Below are 24,540 nucleotides of genomic sequence, written 5' to 3'. Positions count from 1 at the left end.
GGGTGTCGTCCCTCATCATTCCTGCAGAGCACACAGTGTAAATACAGTGCTTCCCAACGTGCCAGATACACTGGCTGCAACCACACATTCTCAAAAGGGTTCAACTGGCTGCAGAGCACAGCTGGGAAAGGCTGTTCCATACAGACCTTCTTTAATCTAAGGGGTCTTTGTGACATTAGAGATCAGACATACAGGACTTAAATGACTTAGAGGATCATTGAAAGAGACACATGTGAGAAAAGGGGCAATTTAATTCTTTTGCTTCCATCCATGCCCAGGGATGACAGAAGCTCATTTGCACAAACTAAAAAAAAATAGAGAATTCAAAGATTTATCTTAAAAATCCTTCCATTTCAATTTCTCTGCAATTGTTTTTGTGAACAGAAACAAAATTATGATGGAAGCAAGCAAATTCCAAGCTAATAAACATGGGCAGTCCTTCAGTTATAAATTCTTGTAAAACACCGGAGGGATTGGGAGGGAATTTATGTTTTGGCATCACAGGACAGAAAAATGGAACAAAGAATGCAACTGTAGAAACAGAGATATCTAAATCTTGAGAGACTATAAAATCTAGAGTTCACAAGGAGCTGTTAACCACAGAAAGATGGTTAACAATTTTTTATTATGACGATTTAGAATTAGAGAAAGGGCACTCCTGGATTGAAAATGAATAAACATCAGCTACCAATGCCAAAAATAAGTGCCAAAAACCCAAACCAACCCCTGAAAATGTTGCATGCAACCAGTTCCTAAAAAGATCAGTGAAATACTTCCTCGTGGCAACTGAACTTCCATAGTATGGTCTCCCAAGTTTTACTATTGTTATTCCCAACCTCAGCTGAAGTTTTCAAGGCCTCCTGCTTTGCTAGAAAACACAGACAGTAGTAAAAGTAACTGAAAACCCAATAAGCTCTGCATTTTCTCTAAACCACTGCAGAGACCTCCTACATTAGAGTGACACCCTTCAATCGCCCCAAGCACTACATCTCTGTTGAAGTTCTGTAACAGCTAGAATAGGGAATTGTTTTCTTGAATTGGAATATTTCTACTTCTAGAGTTAATAGCAAGTAACTCAAAATACAACAGCACACTAAGATTTGTTTCAGAATAAACTATTAGATTATTATCTACATCCTTCTATCCTTCTGATGGATATCTTCAAAGAGCACAAGATACAAACGAATGCAGAGTTCACTGAATAGGCATTACAGTATTTTCTGCTGACATCTTGCTTTTTACAGCTTTATGCTGGGGGTTTGTATTAAAAATAAGCTGTTCAAACAATTAAAGTTTTTTCTCTCTCAAAGCAGATAAACTCTAATCACGATTTTGTTTTCTAAATCACAGCTATCAACACTGCTTGTCCCAAGTCTTGGGCAAAGTTACAGGGCTGCAGGAAACAGTACACTCAAAAGCTGCTGGCCTTGGAGCACACAGAAGCAATCTCCACTATTCAAAGACTCTTTTGTGCTCTCTTACTTGTAATGGTGGCTTAAAGATGTTTAGCCCTTAACAATACATACTAAAGACAAAGGCTTAGAGCCTCAAAGGGGTTTATACAATTTTAATCTCCCAGTCCCCCACTTGGCACTGTGTGTCTGGGCTGGCACTAAGCAGAAGCCCATGGAGGCTAGGCATTAATTGCTGTGCAAACAAAAAGAGCAGGTCACAGGTTCAAAACAGATGAAGGAAGGCTCTTAAAGCATGGAACCTTTTGGCACAGGGTGTTGGGCAAGAAAAAAGCTTGTGCCTTGAAGTTCTCTAAGCTCTACTCTCTGCCCACCTTGAGCCAGACCAAAAAGCACAAGAGCCAAGTAAGAGCTTTTGGCCTTGCACGTCAGGGAAGGTAAAAAACTTTGCCCTCAACACTCCTCTTAATTCAGACAACTACAACCCTACCACCAAAGCCCTGCTACCAGAGTTGGCTTTTTTCAGACCCCTCAAGCAGCTGTTCACAGCCCTCATCCCTCTTGCAACTGTAGATGCATCAGGTACTTCCCTCCTTAAAAGAACAAAGAAATAGCAAACAAACAAAGCTGAAACACTTGCAGGTATTGGCACATTTTGCCCTCAACACCAGTGAGAGAGCTACATACAGAAGACACAGCTACTCACATCTGTATCCTTCTTACCAGCCAAAAGAGCCCTTCAGTTTTGCAAACATACAAGAAAAGTAGTCTTCCCAGCTTCCTCAGCCCAGCTTTTGGCTGATCTGCCCTCCTTCTGCTGAGAAAGGATATTTCACTCTCCTTTTCTGCTTCCCTTCTTTCAAAACATGGAGCTCCTTGCTAGGTAACTATTCCTAGCTATCAAATTCCCAGTTGGATGATTTGACAATCAGTGACAATATAATGTGTTTTTCCCAGTGTAAGCAGGCTCTGCTCTATTAGCTGTGTCCTTATAATCAGATCCATCTTAAAAGTACACACAATTAATGTATTTAGAAATTTTATCAGGAGCACACACACACTAAACCACCTAAAAATCTCATCGTGGACATACTTCATTCAGAACAACACTTTTCAGTGATATTAGCCTAAATTAATTTAGACATCAGGATAATGTTAAGATAGATTAATACTGCTTCTCCCCAAACCCACAGATTCTCTTCTTCCAGTATCAAGTCATTAGTACAGTACCTGGGTAGGTTTCCTGCTTGTTGTTTACAGTGACTGGTGAAACACAGATGATAATGCAGCTGCTTAGACACTCGTCCATCCTTTGACCCAAGCTCATTAGAGAATAAAGCTGAGAATTCTGGGATGATAAACTTAGAACCTACCCTTCCCAGGATGTCAATAATGCAGCTACATTTTCCCATTATTTTATTATATCATCCCAGAGAAGACATCTTCTGTTGCTTCATGGAAAAAACATTTAAAAACTGAGCAGAGAGCACTAAAAGAAACACTTATTTTCCAATCATACATATTTTCCACCCACAGTGCTGTTTTTTGTCAAACTTCCTGCTCACACAGAGTGAGCAGACAAAGGAAAAGATTAAATATATGTCAATACAGTGTAATTACAATGCTGTAGTCTTTTAACCCTATCCTATTAATATATCTATTCAGATCTGCAAATACTTTTTTTAGATTTATTTATTTTACCTGTAGATACTGGAAGTCCTTAGATAAGGAAGAGGAGGAGAACTTTTAGTTAAAACATTTTGCTCTTGCAAATGAACCTAAACCCAAAAAGCAACACAATGTGTGCAAAGAACAGCAGAGAGAAAATTTACAAGAAATCCTTGCTTGCAAAACATTTTGAATACCATGAGTCTAGTAACCATAAAGCACATTTTTCTTTACCAAAATTCATTGTTGCTTTAACTGGTGTGCAATCAAGTCACACGCATGCCACGTAAATGACACAGGATTCATTCAGAGGATGTAGCTTTATGTGCAAGAACCAAACATGGCATCACTTATTTCAGCCCCCAGTGCTGACATCTCTCCATGGAACTGCACCAGCAATAAAGTAATAGGCAACAGAAACTACCACAAAACATAAAAACCAGCTTAAGTTGTACTCACTGTAATTTGGGAAGCATCCATGAATTGCAGGCCGAAGTAATCTGTTTCTACAAGGTCCAAATGATACACAATCTGGTCAAACAACTCCTGTCCCTTTGCATTTTTCTGTAACAGAAAAGAAAACGCTTTTTTTAAAAACTGGTCAGTGTGGGTTTGTTTGGGTGTGTTTCTTTTCAAGTTCAAACATGTGAGAAGAGATACACAAAGGAAAATAATATCAAAAGAGCAATTCTATTTAGTCTGAAGAATTGCATTGACATTTCTCTTTATTTTCCTCAGGAAACAAACAGTGACATGCCTGCAGTGTTCTTGTCTGCAGCTAGTCCAACAGCATCAGATTTCACTCTCAAAGCAAGCTTTCAAAGTTCATAATAATTAAAAAATGTACAAGAGAAAGGGAAGAGTTATGCCCTACAAGTGTCCTAAGTCACAGAGCCATCATTTTATACCCCAGGAAGTCAGATTCTCCAGGAAAAGCTTGATTAACATACACTGCCTGAAATCTGCTGGCTATCAACAGCAACTGCAGTCATGCAGTGCCACACCACCACTGAAACTGCAACATAATTTCTGGACAGCCTGAACACTCAAACAGCACTGTGAAGAAAATACATGGGATTTGATAATATTTCGTTTATGTTGCCAATTGCCATAACATTTACAGCCTTTAAATGAAGAAACAAGGGGCAAAAACGATGCAAATCTTACTTGGCATGCCATCTGAAACATGCAGCCATGGAAATAAAAGTTAACAACTAAAACCCCAACTATGGCCTGCAGATAAGGGTAGAAAACTTAGCAGATCTTAAAGGTAGGCTGCATTGGCCTGGGAATTTGTTTTGAGGTTAAGGCAAGAATTTACATACTCAGTCTTCAACACTAGAAAACCAAAGTTTGAAGATTATAGGTGGGCTGAGGAAAAAGGCAATAACAAACCAATTTTTCACGCAAATCCTGTTGAGTTGCTTGGGGAGCAAAGTTTTCAAGTTCTTGAGCAAAATCAACCCTTGGCCAAAAATACATGAGACAATCATAAATCTGAGTAAGAGACTGAAGCTACAGCTGTACTTTATACAGGGAAGCACTGATCAGGATCCACTTTTGTGACTGCTGTCCCTCTTAGAACTTGAAGGATTTTTTTTTTTTTTTCTTTTTTTAAAACTAACATACTAGGAATTTCCACTTTACCCCAAAATGGAGCAAAATTCACAGTTAAGCATTCAGTTCCTTTAGTGTGGTCTTCTGCACAAAGGCACCATCAATCACAACACGCAGAACTCCTGTCCAGGGTTCTAGGCTGTCTAAAATCAGTTTTCTTCAGCAACAGACAGAGTTACACCTCTATTTTCCAAGAAAATCAAGCAAGCTCAGGTATAGGAAGTAAATTTTATTTAAGTTGTATTTTTTAGGGTTTTTTAACTAACAAAACAGAAGCACAGAAATTGAATCGTATCAAATTTCAAGGGCGGAATTAAACCTCCACAGAAGCTTCACACCAACATTAAACTGTCATTGTAAGATACTGCTTCATTATTTTGAGGGGGGCAAGAGGCAGATAATAGACATTAGAAACCAAAGTTCAACATTCTATTAAAGGCAGATGAGACTACAATGGCCTCTTAAAACAGTACATTGCTATGAAGTCATCATCTTTACTTGTACAGTAATTGTTATAAACTAAACAGAAAGTATCCAGAACATTTTCTCATATGGAGTAAAATCAGCACTTGTTAAAAGAAGCCAAATCAAAGCTCAACAAAATTTAAACAGATCTTGCTTAAGTGAGGGAGGAGAAAACCCTCAAAAGCAATAAAGAGAAACAGCAGAACATGAAAAATTCAAAATGTAGGAAAAATGCACTTGATGCCCTTCTCTGCTCATGGTTGCTTGCTTTATGGCACTAACTACCAGCATATGTTTATCTTCCACTGCCACACACCCAACAGAAACCAGAGAGAGCACACTCCACCTTGTGTACCCAAGCAGTAGTTAATGTTTAACATGTGTTACACGCAGAATAGCTCTGCACTGCACGGCTGGACCATAAAATGCAGTATTACATACACAGCTTACAGGAGATTGTAACATTTAACTTGTCACTAAATGAGCTTTCCCAGCAACTTGTACCCCTTAAATGATAAAGCTGCTGCAGCCAGCAAATTGCTGACCCAAAACTTTCTTTGGGATGTTGCACTACAGGGGGAGATAAAAGCGACTGACTCCTTTCCTCTGCTAACAGTAAAGGATTACCTGTTCTTTATTCTGCCTCATCACTGAGTGACAATCCAGCAGGTCAGACTGTGCACTAACAAATTAATGTGCACTGAATGAAATGGGTGGAATAGCCAAAATGGAAGGCTTTTTCCTTAGGCATTACATATGCATGATAGTGGTCTCTAAAGCAAAAAAATTTCGATTTTCATCGTCTTTTTCTTCTCCCCTCTTCTAGACAAAACAGTAACTAAAAGACATGTTTCCCCTTTCAAAATCTGGTACCACATAAAGACAAGAAAATTATTTTGTACAGTAAAATTTTCATAGTAGATCTAATAATCTGGAATTTAATAAATAATACTCTCTCTACAGACCTTTGACTTGTCCTTATTTTCTGAAGATACAGCTAAAAACCCCCAACCATAAAATAAAAATATTTTGCAGTCATACCTTGCTAGACAGATGGTTCAGAATTATCAGATGTAAATGGCCTGCATACCTTACATCTCACAAAATGAAGTACATGGCAACAAACAGTATGCATATACTAGTATACAGAGTTGCTGTTTTGTTGGTATGGAAGTTACTATAACTGGGAACAGTGATGAAAGAAAAGTTGCAAAACCTTATTGACTTGGGTGTTTTTGTTTGGCGTCTGTTGGGGTTTTGGTTTTGTTGGGGTATTTTGTCTTTGCTTTCTGTTTTGGGGTTTTTTTTTGGGTTGGGAGTTTTTGTTTGGGTTTTCTTGTTTTGTTTTGAAACATCAATTAAAGCTCTGCCAGTTTCTGGTGGAGTGTTCCTTGGAACACGGGAGAACTTGTGTGAGCACCATGAAACCTCACAGGCAAGCACCGGGAGGGCGGGCAGGAAATGTTCAGCTTGCAAACAAAAATACAGCTGCAACCTAAGGCATAACTGAGGCAGGCACTTGATGAAACACAAAGACTCAATTACACCAGCAGACTGGGAACCTCCCTGATAATGAGCAATCACTGAGAGAAAAGAAAAAAAGGAAGTTTATCATGTCAGTCACCCTGTTCCACCTCACATTTATGTGAGTTTTGTCCACGTTTCATTAAAGCCATCCTCAAATAAACCCCCATATCATCTTCCTTGGGATCATGAATCACATTCAGAGAGAATTCATATGTTAAATGAGAACTCACTGCAAATCCTACAAGGACTCCCGTTGGGATGGGTATAAAGTACCTTGCACAACAACAGTGACAGCTCCATGGCCCACATTTCAAGTAGGCTACATTTTCTGCTGCCAGAGAGTTCCCAGTCTCAGGGCATCTATGGAAATTCTTGTCAGCTAAAACATGGCAAAACAAAGATTAACTTCTCTAATTAGAAACTCTTCCAGACTTGACATGGAAATAGGAAGAGATTTTAATGTGTTTCTGTTAGACATGAAGGAAAGAGAACACTGATCAGCCAGGGACATTTTACACCAACAGGCCCTGTCTAAACAAGCTGATTAGTGTTGATCTTGGCCAATCCAGAGCTCTTTGAAAGGTTTTTGCCAAAGGGCATGAAAAGTGGACACACACGCCAGAAAAGTCCCATTTTAGTGCAGATACAGTGCAAGGATGCTGTTGATCACTCTCAGAGCACACACAAGCAGAGCTGGAGAGCTTCTGCCCACACTTTCCCCAAACCCAAGTGCAGTTATCTGAACCCAAGTGGAGAGGCTGAAATTCTTGAATCATATTAGAGAGCTCCGACTACAGGGCTACAAACAAACTATTAACAGATTTCAGAAACAGTTGAAGCTCTGCTTGGGAAAACAACCTGTCAAATAGGCCAAGAGGTACATGAAAAAGTCTGCCAGCTGACAAAATGACAACCAAAATTAAGGAAAATAGGCTACCACCAAGAGAAAAGTCAAAGCCAATTAGCTTTCCAATCAAAGCCAATGCATCTCAAACTGAATAGTGAGTAGCAACAGCAATGGGTAGGTAGGGCAGGCTTAATTTCTGTTTTGAAAGCACAAGATTATGTATTCTACAATGGTAAATATATTTTCAGAGTGGGCTGCTATGGTCTGATGGCCAGTCACTCCAGCTTTGAGCTTCTAGTAAATTCTAAAAGGCACCTTTGTAGCTAGCAAGTCTCACCTCCACAGGCCTGATACTGCCCTGCTCTGATGGCACCAGCACTTCCTCTCCTTGGCACCTCCTGAAAACAACAGTAGCTCAGTATGTTCTGCTCCATCCTCTTACACCTGAACTGTTATTAACTCAATTTTCAAACCTGAAGCTCATTTTCAAACTTAGGGCTCTAGCTGTTGGCCATACTGCTTAGCAGTGAGAAATCGCTTTGCCTTTTAGCAGTCACTGGCAGTGCTGCCTCCAAGTGTCTCAGACAGGCTAAACATGCATAAAAGCCATCTGTGCTCCTAATCAGCCTTGATTCCTGGTGCTCAGTTATCATCTGTCCTTTAACTTGCTTTCTTCTGGATAGCCAAGCCCTCAGTGGCTCAAACACACTCAGCTGTACGGAAAGCCAGCAGCAGTTCCATAATTTCAAACACAAAAATGCAACTGTTCTACATTCTTATAAATCCAGCGTATCTAACAGCTTCAGCCAAGTACATGTTGGAGGCCATGGCTGGGCTTGCAAAAGCTGCACTGAAAACCATGTCACCCATCCCAGCACTGCTGCTGCAGGCAGTATTGTCAAAGTCAGCCACTTGTGTTCAAATTCCAGTGTGCAGACTGCCATTCAGAGAGGACACTCTGGCAGAGGGCACACTGCAAACCACCCATCACCTTGGTGCCTGCCCCACCCTCCTCTGGTGGCCTAATGGTGGCCTTCCACATTTGGAAGAGTGGGGAAAGAGCTGCATTTTTTGTGCTTGAAATCATGCAAATACTACTTCATTTTCATAAAATCAGTGCTAACTGAAGAAAAGTAAGTTATTTACTAACACATCCTACTTCCATGAGGCTGGCCAACTGCTCAAGCTGCAATGAAGATGTCAGGTTATTTTCTAACCAGCCAACCACTGACTTAAATTTTCAGTTCTGGCTACAAGCTCACTTGAAAATGTAACACTGTTCAAATAACCATTAAGCCTCTCACCCTGTCATGGCAATAACACCAGAACTGCTTCAGAGCCTGCTACTGCATGCAAATTATGCTTAAATGTAGTACAGACCACAGAAACAAGCAGCTTTGCTGAATGTGCCCAGAAGAAAATGCAAGTGATGACGCATGTGAACTTTTATCTGAAAGAGAACAAAATTCATTTTAGTTCCTTTGAGAAATTAGCTGAAAATAAGAGTCAAAATCCCCTTAACTTCCCCCTGCATAAAAAACTCAAACCAGCAAAAAATGCCAAATGCATACACACACCACCAAGCCCTCAGCCCTTCATCAGCAGACAAAAACATCCCAATAATAGTATTTACTTATTGTAACCTTGAAAGAACAAACATTTTGCTCCCAGTCATTTCTGTCAAACTAAAAAATTGCTATTTCCTGAGCCAAAGCAGCTTAGAAGGAAAGTTAAAGAACCCCTTGGAAAATGACAAAACACCAAAGCAAAAAGAACCCCAAATTCTTACAAATAATAAACCAAACCAACGAACCAAGCTGCTTCCTTCAAATTACTCTCAAAGCCTATGATAACAGTCTCAAAAGCTGGGACTGTCACAAGTCACATCCCATCAAGGGGATGGAGGGAACCTCAGATAAGCACACAACAACTTCAGAATATTCTCTCTGTGGGCAGATTGGCCAACAGTGCAAGCTAGCTGGGATCCTGCAACCAAGATGCCAATGAGAATTTGGAGACAGTCATTAAGAAGAAAAATCCCCTAACAGTGGGTATAGGAAATCTCACCATTGCTGCACAGCAGCATTTCTTAACAGCAGCCAGACTTTCATCTCTCCACCAGCTACTGACAAGAAGAATCAGTGTTCACTGGAGGAGAAGCCTGAACAAGGACAAATAAATAAATTACTGTATTTTATATGGACCAAGTCTCTACATAAACCCAAATGGCACTGGGCTTCTAGTCAGATCCCAGTACATTTACCATGCTAGTGTGACATTGGAAAAGTCTCTTGCACTGGCCTATGCTTTCTAGCTGTTATGTAAGAGCAGCCACTTGTCAATAAAAAATAAAACAAACAAATTTAAAAATGGCCCAAGAACAAAAAAGTAACAATAAAAACAAATAAACAAAGCAAAGCAAACCAAGAAATCAAAACTACCAAGAACTAAGGGTGGAGAAGGATAAGAGGCTTTTTTCAAGCTTTGCAATAGGAGGAAAGAAAAGATTTTTCATTATTCATAAAGTACCAACTCATTAGGATGAATCAAAGATTGAATTGGAAGCACAGCTTTATAGAGAATACACAGACAAGAGAGCAGAGAGGGAATTACCTTAGATGCAAACAATCTCTTAAAGAGTCCAAAGCCATGCCAGGAATCTCTCATTGGAGAGATTCCTACATACAGTAACACAAACATAAAGCAGATCCAGGAAAGTCAGGTGAGATTTGAAGGGAGAGCATATGGTTTCCTTTGCCACTTCACACATCCCTGCTTCCAGTCACTTCCTTCCCCACCTCTCAATCACATTCTGTCTCTTCCTCAACTGGACAAGTGAACCAAACTTATAAAATTATATAAACAATGCTAACTTCTCCTGAAAGCTGGTTTTGCACGGTTGTTTTTGAAACAGGCACTTCTGCTAGCTGAATTTTACAGTACAGCCCTTCAAAAACTGATTATAGTAGCATATCCAGAGGCTCAGAAGCCTGTTTTGCTGCTGAAAAAAGGAGCAAGAAACTACCATGTCTCAAGACCTACATTATCTGGAAGGGATAATGTCACCACTTAGTTTTTTTCAGAGAAGATGGGGCTGTCCCAGGCTGGACACAGCTGGTTTCAGTCATCTCCACAGCAGACCCACTGACCACTGGGTGGGTGGGGGTACAGAAGTTAGGAGTGAAGGAGTGGGTTTGAGTTAGGGAAAGAGTCAGCTTTATCTTGACCCAAGAGCCTTTTAATTCCCATTTTTAATTCTGCATATTTTCTACCCCCAATCTGCAGACAGAATGAGGGGCTGGGGAGGAGCCTGACTGATGGCTAAGGCTGACCCACTGCAGTGGGGAAACCCTTATGCAGGGCAATTTCACATTTCCATCACTCATCTAAAGGGCATGCTGCCTTTGAAAAGCCTTTAAGCTCTCCAAAAGTCACATGAAGGGCAGGCAGGTACTGCCATGGTGGGTGGTTCCCTATACGTGCAATTACTATTGTCAACATTATTACCAGCAGTGACATTTTTATTTCATTAGACTCAGATGAGGGTGAGGTTCTGCTCATTGTCCCTATCACCTGCATGTACTACTGGCAACACAGACCTCTTCCCAAGAGAAAAGCACTGTCAGCACTTCTAAATGGGATCCTCAGGCAACAGATAAAAGCAATCATCAGCCACAGAACAAAGCAGTAAAAAAAAAAAAAAAAAATCCTTACTTGCAACTTTATGTTCTGGAAGTTAGTCTGGACTCCTGTAATTTCAGGAACAGACAGGTTACCCCATCATAATTATACATTCAGAGACACAATTAAAAAAAGGGTTACTTGTATGTAAAGAAGATTCTTTTTCACCCCTAGAATGCCAGCTCCCTCTCCTGACCCACTTGGAATATTACATGCCCCTCAAACACAAAGTAGAGGAAACACAAAGTAGCTAGGATAAAGAGAACAAAAACCTATGCTGAGACTCCTTAACCTACATGATTTCACTCAAAATAAAATTTACAGTTCTGTATTCTCAGAGGAAGAGGCATTATTTGACAAAGCTAAGCTACCGGCATTGAAGTGGAAGCCACCTCTTTGAGGTGATCCCATCAAACACAACACAATGTTATGCTTTAGGCTGCCCTTGCCCATTGCCCTCCTGCACAAATCACGATGGGATAGTGGTGCCATTTTTCGGGAGAGCTAGAGAAAATTCTAGGTCATGAATTTAAACTGTATTTGAGAAATAACATGGAACACTGGCATAAGATGACATTAAAAAGAACAAGGAGAAATAGGCAAGCACTAACAGAAGAGCTCCCGGGAGAGTTTAGCAAAGACTCTGCACTTTCTTATGCTAATGCAGTACCAAAGTTTCAAATGACATCTTTGCTTTCTTATACACCTGCATTTGAATGCTCCAGGAGTAGAAATAGTTTTAAACAGATGCAATTGTACAAACAGAATTTTCCTTATAGACACATCCTTCATATACAATTCACATGTATGGGTGCATGACTCAACTATTTCCAATTTTTTAAACTTGTTTTTAAATAGGATACTTTTATGACTGTCTACAATAAAGCAGTTTACCTATAAGGCTCTACTGGCAACCTTGCTTCAGAATAAATGTAGCTCAGACCAGCAGCAATGGCCAGTCAGACACACAAGCAACACAAGTAGTTGCACTTGACAAAAAAGAAGGCTGCAGGGCTCCCACTCTCCCAGCCAGACAAGTCACAAGTTCCTGAATCCTGCCCAAGAGGTTTTTCAGGGCAGCTGAATGCTGTAAAGAACTGACTATAGGGGGAAGTTATATCAGTTAAACATCACTCCTAATTCAAGCTAACAGTGCTTTCAAACCCCCTCCCCACACAATTGACCAGACAGCACAGCCTGGTGTGGCCCTGGTAGCCAAAAGCTGCTTCCTAACACTGGTGTCCAGGCAAGGAGGAGACCATGAAGCTGTGCTGTGGCTGGAAGGCAAAACCCAGGGCAGCTGCTCTAGGAACTGGTATCTTACATAATGCCTTAAAGACTGTTACTTTGGGTGCAGAGAACAGAATCCCCACAACCAAGTGCTGACCCATAAAAGCAAAAAGGTGCAGATTCCTTTAGTACTATCACATCAGGTATGCTGCATGGATTTACTTTTATGTCTGGAGATAGCAAAAAGTTCCTTAGAACCACTCCTCTCCTCCAGCATAAAACTGCACACTGTTAATGCTCATATAATTCATAGTCAATTATTTCTATGTCTTTTTTAAAACTTAAATAACATCTACTATTTGTGGGACTTTTCATAGCACAAAATTAATTCCACATGCATGCTAGCATTAGAATTAATTACCTATATTAATTACCCTATAATGTGCTAAACCTTCCATATAAATCATATTTATTATTAATCACCCTGACAGTTACAGCCAGTAAAAGAAGTTCAAAGATGTGAAACAGAAGCAGTGACCAAAAAGGGAGTTTGGAACTTGAGGACGAAGCTCTAATGTGGTCTCTTCCTCAGAAGCTCTATGGATTTAAAAATGCAAAGAAACTCTTTTTGAAGTTGTTTATTCAGACAGCCAACTGACTTCAGTATTATTCACTCTTTGTTCTTTCATATTCTAAGTCATAGTCTTCTCCAAAAATCAACCCCAATTATTTGCTTCTCTCTAAAGAGACCCAAAAAACCAGAGATTCAGAAAAATCAGTAAACTCTCTTAAACTGCAGGTTTATAATCAGCAGATTTAAAAACAGAGGAAGACCAGGGAAGTTTGCCAGTAAAAGTATTTCATTTAGTGGACAGCCAAGAAGACAATTATTTTTAAACACAAACATAATTAGACAAGCATATGCAATTAAAGACAATCACTACAAATTACATTTACTTTCAAGAAAGACAATATACAAGATGAAAAGCCATGTGGTTCTTATTCAAAAAACTTCATTAGAACAACTATAAAAAAGAATAAACAGCAGTTCAAGTTCATAGAAAACACCTCTCACAGACCATGCTACTGCTCAGTTAAAACCAATGGCAGAGCTAGGTTTATTATAACAAAGTTTAGCACTCTAATCTTCTCACTGCTGCCAAGGAATTACATGACAAGATAAATTCTCTTCGTACTATGGTATTTAACTTCTTGCTCTCTTATAAATATTCAGATCTGAAAGACAAGTGAACACCTTATTGTACTGAAATAGGCATGGCAGCACAACACTCTGTTTATCCTCATTCTAAAAGACGAACAAGGACTCGAGTCTGGGGTTTTTTCCTGAATAAACTAAGAAGTTCTGAGTGTTAATATGAGGAGCAGAAACACTGGGTTTTAGCCAAAAATGATTTGTTGATATTTCAGGCCAACCAACAGATCATCCAATCAAGTTAGGAAAGAGGCTGAGAAGATAAAAGCTCTCATTATTAACAGAATCTCTGACCCCAGAGTCAGTATGCAGAAAAGCACAGTATTCATCAGAATCTGGAAAAGTGATGTTGTTGAAGAAGTGAGAAAAGAAGAACCACTAATCTGCATAAGTGTCAGGCTTCTTTCCTGTCAGGTTCCCTGCATGCTGCAGTTTTTGCTGCCTACTTGGAGGGAGTGTTGTGCACCAGCACTTCCTCTGGATGCAGTTTAAAAGACAGCCTTCAGAAACTTTAAGGCAAAAATACAGATGAAAACACATGATCAAAGGTACATGTACATACATTCCAGAGACTATAGACTGACTTGCAATAGCCAGAAAGCTGCCCCACATATGGTTTGATTCGAAAATCCATTTGGAGCAAGCTGCAGCTTTTAGTAGTTTGCAGGAAGGTTTGAGTTTTGTCCTTTGCTTTCAGGGTCGGCTACCCTGGCTGCTCCAGGCCATGAAATGAATTCCGGATGTTTGCACAGCAAGGGGAAATAAAACAAAATCAAAAAAACTCTCATGAAAATTAAACCCCAACAGCAAAAAGGAGTAAAAAAATACAGCATCAGCTTTTCATCTGCCTTATTATACATCTGTATTAATAACATCTCAATAGGAACTTGCATGTTTAATTCAGACCACTAGCCAAACATAAGGAGACTTTGCTATTGCCGCAGTGTCTGCCAGAGATTCAGCAGAACTCATTAAACTGGTGACACTCCCAGTCCACTGTGACAGGCTAATGGGGCATTCCTTGTGGCTGGTTCTTTTCACCTGGACACTTTACCTCAAGTAAAGTGGTACAAGTTTTGCTCCGCTTGACTACTTCTGCAAAATTTTTTTTTCTGAGTCTGACTCTCAAGATAGATCAGACCTGACACTCCAAATTGGCCAGTCACAAATGGCTGAACTACTATCACCTCAGTTCTTTAAAATAACAACTTCATTTTTAAGAGAAACTTCTTAATTTTTTTTTTTTTTATTTCAGGGAAAAAAATGTCACTAAGGCCTTATAGTATGAATACATCAAAGTCCATATCCAAAAGTCACTGCTACACAAAGCCACTTCACAGAATAGGTTTTAGTTAAAGGGATAATGAACTACTTAAAAATGAAACCACTTTGATGGCTCCAGAAAAGACCGTCCCACCAGTTCTTTGCAGACAGTAACAAAAACCTTCATTTATAAAGCAAACAAAATTGGTAACAGTCCCCTTGTCTCAGAAGAATTTCATTTCAGAATGAAAGTGAACACAAGAGCAGAGAACTCCCACAAACTTGCAATACATCAATTAAATATCCAACAGAAACTATCAGCATTAATACCAAACACTGTGATGGTCTGAAAAGTCACTAAGACACTGGAGGATTGTATTTTGCTGCCCTAACTCTGTTTTCTACCACTAATCATAGAATCATAGCGTATCAGGTTGGAAGGGACCTCAAGGGTCATCTGGCCCAACCTTCCTCAGCAAAAGCACATTCTAGCCTAGATGGCCCAGTACCCTGTCTGGGTCAATCTTAAAAGTGCCCAGTGTTGGGGAATCCATCACTGTCCTGGAGACATTATTAATATGAACTATGTTCCTCATTACCAAGACTTACAGACCTGGACAGAGTCAAGAGCAAATTCAGGCTCTTCTGTGGGGAAAAGTGCTGCAAGCCAAACTCTGGCTGTAGGGACAACTTTGCTGCCTGACAGCTTTCAGATGACACCAGCAACTCAGATGACTTCAAAGTCATATATATGTAGCCAGCAGAGCCTTTAATTGCAACGAAATACAACACCACACTGCTGATGCAGGAAGAACAAGTGTCAACTCACTTGTTCAGCTGTGCTGTTTCGGAAAGAGACAGCATGTCGTGAAGTTTATTCAGGCTGAGCAACAAAGCACATATGACTGTTGACACAGCCAGAGTCTGTAGACTAAGAGAGACTAGTCTTTCATCTCCCTGTATTGAAAATACCATATGCTGGGGGAAAACAAACAATTTAGATGAAGAGAGTGATAAGCTGAATGCTCACTCACCAATCACACACACTGAAGATTTTTAACTATGCCTTTTCATCATCTTGGATGAGAGACCAACAAAAGTTGTTTATCTCGATTGTTGGTGGTTTTCAGCATGGTCTCCCACAACATCCCCACATCCACACTGGGGCAGTACAGTCTAGATAGGTCAATTACTGATGTCTAGATCACTGGTCTCAAAGGGAAGTGGGTTGTGAACACTACCTGGAGACATGCTGTAATGGGAATTCCCTGGAACCTATCTTCTTCAACACCTGCATCTACCATATGGAGGAAGAGATGGAACACATCACTTTTCAGAAGACACCAAGCTGGGATGTGCAGGTGACCTGTGTGAAGGCAGTAGCCAGGGACACCGCCAAGCCAGAGATCAGGGAAGAGCTACAACAGTGTTACAAGGCAGGGTCATATATCCTGTCAGGTTGACAGAAAGATCACTGCTGTGATGGGCAAAACAAATTCAACTCGAAGAAGATTAACTTATCTTATTGCCAATTAATAACAGCAGGATAGCGAGACATAAAACCAGAACTAAACAAACTTCCCCCCCCCACTTTCTTCCCAGGCTCAACTTCACCCCAGATTCTTCTACCTCCTCCCTCACTGAGTGGGTCTGGAGAAAATGGGTAGTGTCTCTTCACTGTTGCTTCCTCCTCTTCCATTTCTCCTTCCTTCCCCTGTTTCAGGAGAGGATCCAACCCAATGGGATACACTCCTTCACTGACTTCTCCAGAGTGCAATCTTCTCAAGGTTTACAGCTCTTCAGGACTGGCTCCAGCATGGGATCATTCCACAGAGCAGAGTCTTTCAGGAACAGATTTCTCCAGCATGGGCTCCTCTCTCCATAGGGGCACAGTCTCCTTTGGACATCCATCTGCTCCGGCTTGGGCCCTCCATAGGCTGAAGGCGGATCTCTGCTCCCCCATGGGCCTCCATGGGCTCCAAGAGGGCCATGGGGCTGCCTCAGCCTGCTCTTCACCACAGGATGCAGGGAATTTGTGCTCTGGTGCCTGAAGCACCTCCTGTCCCTCCTTCTCCAATGACCTTGGTGTCTGCAGGGCTGTTTCTTTCACAGTTTTCTTGCTCCTCTCACAGCTCTGTGCAGGGCTTTTTTCCCCTTCTTAAATATGTTATCACAGAGGTGCTCCAACATTGCTGATGGACTCAGATTTAGCCAGTGGCAACTCCATCTTGAAACTTGCTGGAACTGGCTCCATCTGACACGAGGTCAGCTTCTGAATCTTCTCACAGAAGCCATCCCTGCAGCCTCCCTGCTACCAAACCCTGCCACACAAATCCACACCTGTATGTAAACATACATATGTTTAGGCCCTTTTGCAGACTCCACTGTCTTGACCTTGGTATGCACACTTCTCATACATCACTTACAGATTACTGGGCCATCAGTATGAAATTCAAAACAGCCAGGGTTCAGGGGGAGGGTAGAGAGTCTTGCTGTACTAGCTCAAGACAAGGTTATCTTAGATCTGCCATACTCATCGTTACTGAAAGGCAATACTCTCTCTACTGACAATATCACTGAACTCACGTCCTCAACAAGGCATAAAAACTCTTTCAGTCTCTGAGACCTAGGCTGTCTCCTTTGTTTGTCTCTCTCATCTTCCCTCCCCAGTCCCAACTTTCAGAGGAGGAAATGATTCCACATTGTTATTCAATAATTCTGGGCATTGAATTAGAAGCCAGCCTTTGAACAGATGTAATATATTTACTGATACAAGCACAGTTGACCAACAAAATACAGCTTACTTCAATGTGAGAGCACTCTCTCCTTTCTGCTCAGACATTCCACACAAAGGGAAGTGCCAAGACACCATGGGCCACAGGGAGTCAGCGGGGAGTGCACACCTGCCGGCAAGCAACACCAAATGCTTTCCAGCTTCATTTTCACCACATCCAGGGGCTGTGAAATCTCATGAGTTGGAAACCGGCCTTCTTCAGCCTGAGCTACTCTCTCACTCCCAGTGAATTCATTTTCCCCAGTGAATCATGAAGACACAAAATTTACAAACTACAATATGACAAATATTTAACAGTTTGAAACATTTTTAAAGCCTTATGTTAAATGTAAACATAGGTTTAGATTTATTATCTCCCAATCTATGTGAGTCATACATGTTCCCACTTCCCCCCCTCCATTTAAGCTTCCTGCAAATGAACAGACGTAAGACTGACAGATTGTTGGTAACAAGCCTTTCCTGACGTTGTGTGTAACTCGTACTGAATTAATGCCATTTTGTTTACATGCAGCATTTAGAAGCAAAGCATTTTCTCAAGTTATGTTCCAGTTGTCTTCTAGTTCTCATCACTGTTAAATCTGCTGGTTGTTTTGAATTTTCAGGATAAACCATGATCTAGGGTGAGCATTAAACTGTAAGATTTGCTTGAAGCACAAGGGTAAGGGTAGACATCAAACTCAAACAATTATCTCTGGTATTCTCCTCTGAAGCACCCACTTAGTTAAGTATAACTGCATGAAAAATGGAAGCCTAACTACTCAAAACAAGCATTTAAAAAAAAAAAAATCCATTGGCATAATACACCTGGTTCCCAGGACACAAGATCAAACAACAATTTTCAGAAATATACATGTCTAACCAATTTGCTTTAAGCCAACACAAGAAATACTTAAAACATCATCTTCCAGAGAGTCACCAGTTGTCTTCAAGACCCTGGAAGGAACACACAGATGAAGGAATGAGTTGCAGCTTGTTAACCATCTGGATACAGGTGGATGCTTTCCTGGTCAGTAAGGTAACTTGACACTCCACTCCCCTCCTGAAGAGGTTGTGCCACAAGCAATTTGTTCTGCAGTAACTTCTGCACTTCAGTAAGCTCAGCACCCATTTCAGAATAGGAAGTCTTCAAGATAACCACAGCAGAACAACTCTGCTAGAACTATGGCTAAGTTTCTTATGGTGCAAAGTCTTAATACTAAAAACTAGGTTAAACACATATCATTTTCGACTGCAGAGTGAGAGTGACTCAGCAAAGACTAAAATGGGCTTAAAAGGCAAACCAATGACATTGCTCCAAATTAAAAAAAAAAAATAAACAACTACAAGTAGTTCTGAACATATCCCATCAAGATGAATAAGAACTCAGTGTAATATGTACTTAGTGGTGGTTTTCATATTATTTGCATCATCCTTAGACACGAGGATTTACAAAAATTGCAAACATCTTCCTCCCTTTGGAAGATATCAGCAGGTATGCTGCACTATTTACAAAGCTTCACAAGGAAACCAGAACTGCCTTATTTACATGTCAGAACAAGCTGGGGCACAAGTAACACTACATAATGGAACAGACATCACATACCATACTTTTATCATGCACTAAAATCACATCTTAATTTTTCTCAACAGCTTTAGATGGCATCTGTATTTTTGTACTTCATAGCAGTCCAGCTATTGATCCTGTATTCTTTTTGCAGCATCTCTATGAACAGATTAAATATTATTCTGATGTTTTCTGACAGGGCTGGGGTTAGTGGAGACAAGTAATATTTTGGTCATATAATATCACAATATTAATATAAAATCAGTGTTTTTTTCTGTATTGAACATGGTAGGCAGATCAGTTAGCTGACAGAGAAAGCATGCAATACCAGGAGTACACATCCAACATCTCACACGCCACTGATCCAGATACCAAAGGATGAAAGTCATTGTAGTGGAGCAGAGGAGAAAGACTTGGACTGAAAAAAGGGAAGGCTACAACTATGTGTAGCATGGAGGAGTCAAGAGAAGACAGCAATAAAATGAAAAAGAAGGTAACACAAACCACAGAAGCAGATGTAAATTTTGAAATGTATGAGGTACAATTGAAAAATTCAACCTCAAGAAGAGACAATGTGGAAAAAGACAGGAGACCAGCTGGTGGTCACCTACTACTACTAGCCCGGAACCCATACAGATCACCAGCATTAATACAACAACAAACACCATTCTCTTCTGGATGGTATACCTACTAGGCCTTACAAGACCAGTTTAAGGTCATAAATTTATCTTGCTGCATGATCCTGCAATGCCCAGCACAACCCTGCCTTAATTATGCCTGGTTGGGCACCATTACAAGTTCTAGATGCTCATCTTTAGCACTTGCACAGCTACAAGACTTGTAAGGAGACATTCTGTTTACTTTTAGCCCAACACAGCTTTTTTAATTTCAAGCTACTTAAGAACTTCTTCAATCACAGAAACAAATGTAAATATTGAAACTGGAGGGCCCAGAGGGGAAAGTCGATGGCATTAGAAAACTTAAGCACAAAAGATATTTACAAACAATTTTTCCAAAACCAACAAAATTATTGCATGTGTCAATAATTGTACTGGAGAACTGACTGCAATGAAAGAATCAAGGTACAGGAGGGAAAAGGGTTGGGCAATTAGTTGGCAGAAGGCCCTGCTTCAACAGCCTGGGATTGCCCAAGCAACACACCTTCCAGACAAACAGCTCCAGAAATTGTGCAACGAACTCTGAAGTGCCACTGCCTCAAATCAGGAGAAAGGAAGCACAGCTCTCACACAACCCACTACCATGCTACAGCTTTCAAACACAAACTCATGAGCAACTCACTCAGATACTATGTTTCCAATTCACCCCATCTGCCCACCACAGAAGAGCTAGACTTAAATATTATCATAAAATTACTCTCAGTTTCAGACAACAGTATTAAGTGTAGAGGTATGGCATCCTACTTCTGAAAGGTAACAATTAAGCAGCAACTATGATGATGGGAGGGGGATAATCAGTGTTGTCCTAGTGAGAATGGAGGATTATTTCACATTAAAGATACTAAGCACAGACTTAGACTATGTTGCTGCAGCAAGTCAATGTTTAGTCTCACAAAGTAAACTCAGCCTTTTGGTGTGAATACACCTAGTCTTTACTAACTCTTGAAGCCACAGACAGGAATTGCTGAACATATCTAAGAATTCTCAAGCTCTCTAGTGCTTTCCAGTTTCTTGCCTCCTGCTATGCTGAACTTGAATTGCCATCCATCAGTGACAGAGAGAGCCCTCATGGAAGAGATGTTGATTTAGTGAAGTACAAAGAACTCAAGAGCAAACTGCTTCTGAGAAAATCCCAGCTCCCCAAGCAGTCAAATGTGTGCATGGGTGCACATGTGAAGATACCCTGGCACACATAAGATCCCACTTTCTCAGCCTCATTTCAGTCAAGAAGCTGATTGGAAGCAACAAAGCCTACAAGGATACAAAGGGTTTCCCAAAAGCTCTACAAGAATTTCATTACTAGGAGGGAATGTCTCATCATCGTGGCAAAGATAAAAATAAAAACCAACAAAACTTGCTTAGTAGAACTCTGCCTAGACTTCCACTCCCCCTATAGGAAGAAAAGCCAGACTATGATCTTGAAGTCTGAAATACTACCACGTTTTCCTAGGACAAAGCCCAAGAGACTACTGCTGCCAATGCTGAACAAACCATTCTTGTTTAAAAGGACACAACTGAGGTTCTTTCTTTTCCCATCTCTTTCCCTACACACTGGAGGTACATTCATTAACTGCAAAACTTGCTGCCTGGGCATGTTAAAGCATCTCCACTGAATTCAGAGAGACTTCACATCTATACATACACACTCTCAAGAAAAATAAAAGAAAAACAAAATGAGATAATGTAAAACTATCAAAGGGCAGGAGGCTTCTACACATCCTTTGCCTTCCAAATTTAAACAAAATAAGGATAGATGGATGGATATCCATCCACCCAGCTCCTGAAAACTTTTATGGGAACAGATCTCAAGGCTTCTCTGGATAACCTGTGCTTGTGCTACACTACCTACCCAGTGGAGTAAGTTTTCATAACGTTCACTGTAAACCTCTCAAGCTGAAAACAGGTCTGTGGTCTTGCTACATCATCTGTCACAACTGAGACAAGCTTGGCTCCACCATCTTTGTAACTGCCCTTCAAATAGCTGCAGACTGTTAGTAGCTTACTCTACAAGGCTCACTCCCCTCAGCCTCCCTTTGCAGGTCATGCAGACCACCCTGAGAACCATCCACGGAAACATCTGCCATTTCCTGATGTTTACTTTTCTAGTCAGCCCAAAAGGAACGTTCTTGGTAGAGGATCCTCAGTGCCAAGGACCAAGCAACAATGATTTCCCATAATCTGCTGGCTATACTCCTAATGTAGCACAGCACCAGATTTATTGACAATGATGGCACACTACTGGTTAATATTTAACTTGCTTTCAACCATAATCCCAGATTCTTTTGAGCAGAGTGGCCACTTAGGCCATCAGTTCCCAGCTGCACTGATTCATGGTATTGTTAAGCATCAGGTGCACCACTTTGCACTTCGTGTTCTACTTCATGAAGCTTTTGATGGCCCAAGCGTTAAGTCTCTCAGGATCCCTCTGGATTTATGTTTTGCCATATGTCATGTCAGCCACTCCCACTAATTTAGTGTAATTTGCAAATATATGTCATCATCCAAATCACTACATATTGAAAAATATGGACCCCAGAATCAACCCTTGGCATACTGCACTCAGTCAGCTGCCAGCTGGATGCTGAGCTACTGATAATAGTCCAGCTGATTTTCAACCCATTAAGCAGCTTGTTCATCCAGCCCATACTTCCTTAGACCTCTAATGCAGTTGGTGGCATTATTCAAACCCTTAGTAACCTCAGAAGGTGACACTTCTGTCATTCATACAGAGAGCCATTTTGCCACAGTAGGGAACGAGACTGAGTAAGCACACTCTTGTTAAATGCATGCTATTAAGTAATAAATTCTTGACCATGCATTTACAAACTTAACCGATGTGGAAACAAGCCATGATCCTTCCAGGGATGGAAATAAGGCTGACTAGAGTATTACTTTCAGAATTTTGCTGCAGTTTTTTTGCAGATGAACATATGATTAGCCTTTTCCTCCAATTTTTCCCTTATCTAATAGTAATTATGTAGAAACCCTTCCTGTTAATCTTCATTAGCCCTAACTCTGCTGGGCTTTGGCCTTTCATTTTTCATCCTTAAATACCTGAGTAATGCCTTCATACTCTTGTTGCTGGTCCATGTTTCCACTTCTTATACGTTCTCTTTCATAAATATTTTGGATTTTTCATAAAGTCTCTTATTCAGTCAAGTTAGCTTTTCAGTTCCAAGTCCTGACATACGTGGAAAATGAGATGGTGTCTTCTTGAGCTGTCCAACAGCTCAGATTTTCAAATTTCCTTTTCTAAGTCCTTTATCAAATATCTTCCCCAGGAATTCCAATTTAACAAATTCTCAGATAAGCAAGTCTTAGTCCAGTCCACAAGCCTAATTTTACCACCCAGCTTTCCAGCTTTCTCCAAATTCTTAACTCAGTCATCTCATGATCACTCAAGATCCACCAGACTCTTTCATCTTTGTTGTATAATAGGGCAAACAGAGCATTAGCCCCATCTGCTAGGAATTCATCAGCTACAACCTCCAGGAACCTCCAACATCATCTGCCCGAAATTTTGAAGCCTTCTTAGCAGATGTCTGGATGGCTGAAAGCCTCTGTGATGACAATGGGCAGGAGACCTCTAGATGCTTTCAGAAAGCATTAACCACAATATTACAGGGCACACAAAGCAGATGATGGAGAAAAACAGTAGCATGCATTTACCAAGGATAAATCTGCTGGATCAACACAACTGACCACTATGACAAAGTGACTAAATCTGTGAACGAGAAGGGAGCAAAGTTGCTCACTTTGACTAAAGACTCAGCATCATATCTGACAGCACCCTTGAATCCAGGTCTGTGTATTGACAGGTAACACATCTAGACTCCAGGTGGATGAAACACTGGCTGGATCATTTGGCTCAAAAGGCAGTAATTATCAGTCCATACTATAGCTAAAGTAGAGCTCCTCAACTACCATACCTAAAGTAGAGTTCTTAAACCAGAATGCATCCTCAGTGAGATGCACACAGTGAGCTGAGGGGTCTAGTCACACTGAAGTGCAGGGCAGCCCCTCAAAGTAACCCAGACAGGCTGTCAGAATGGTCCAAGAGGAACATTTCCCATGAAATTCTAACATGGGCAAATGCAAAGTTCTGTGCCTGGGACAGACTAACCTCCTGCAGTGGTACAGGCTGGGGTCTCATTAGCTGGGAACAGCTCAGCTGGAAAGGACCTGACACTCAGGCAACCAGGAGCGTGCCCAGGCAACAAGGAAGGCAACAAACACACTGGACTGTAGCAACAGGAGCACTACAAGCAGACTGAGTGAACTCACAATTCCTCTTTACTCAATGCTTCAATGTTTCTTAGATCACCTCTGGAAGAAGACAGCCAGTTTTAGGACAAGTTACAAGAAAGCCACTGATAACTGGAGGGGGTTCTGCAAAGGGCAGCACCTTCCCCATGAAGAATGGCTGAAGGAGTTGGGATTGTTTGGGCCAGAGGAAAGAAGGTTTGGAAAACAGAAGAGCAATCTGGTAGCTAAGCAGAAGACACTGCAAAGACGGAGCCAGGGTCTCCACTGAGATGCATGGTAAGAGAACACGACACAAATCGACACAGAAAAGGTTCCAATTAGATGTCCTAAAAACCTT

At 40.8% G+C, this 24,540-nt stretch overlaps 1 protein-coding gene across 2 annotated transcripts in view; it reads right to left on the bottom strand.

Annotated features, from left to right (window-relative positions):
- EPB41L4B (erythrocyte membrane protein band 4.1 like 4B) overlaps positions 1-24,540 on the bottom strand; it is an 82,965-nt gene that overhangs the window by 28,003 nt on the left and 30,422 nt on the right. For both annotated transcript variants that reach the window (XM_059856689.1, XM_059856699.1), the window contains exon 2: positions 3,540-3,644. In XM_059856689.1, coding sequence (XP_059712672.1) covers positions 3,540-3,644 — 105 coding nt within the window. The remainder of the gene's footprint in view (positions 1-3,539; positions 3,645-24,540) is intronic.

Source organism: Haemorhous mexicanus, chromosome 1 (genome assembly GCF_027477595.1).
Source record: "Haemorhous mexicanus isolate bHaeMex1 chromosome 1, bHaeMex1.pri, whole genome shotgun sequence".
Classification (NCBI taxonomy): domain Eukaryota; kingdom Metazoa; phylum Chordata; class Aves; order Passeriformes; family Fringillidae; genus Haemorhous; species Haemorhous mexicanus.
This window is presented reverse-complemented; position numbering and strand designations above follow the sequence as displayed.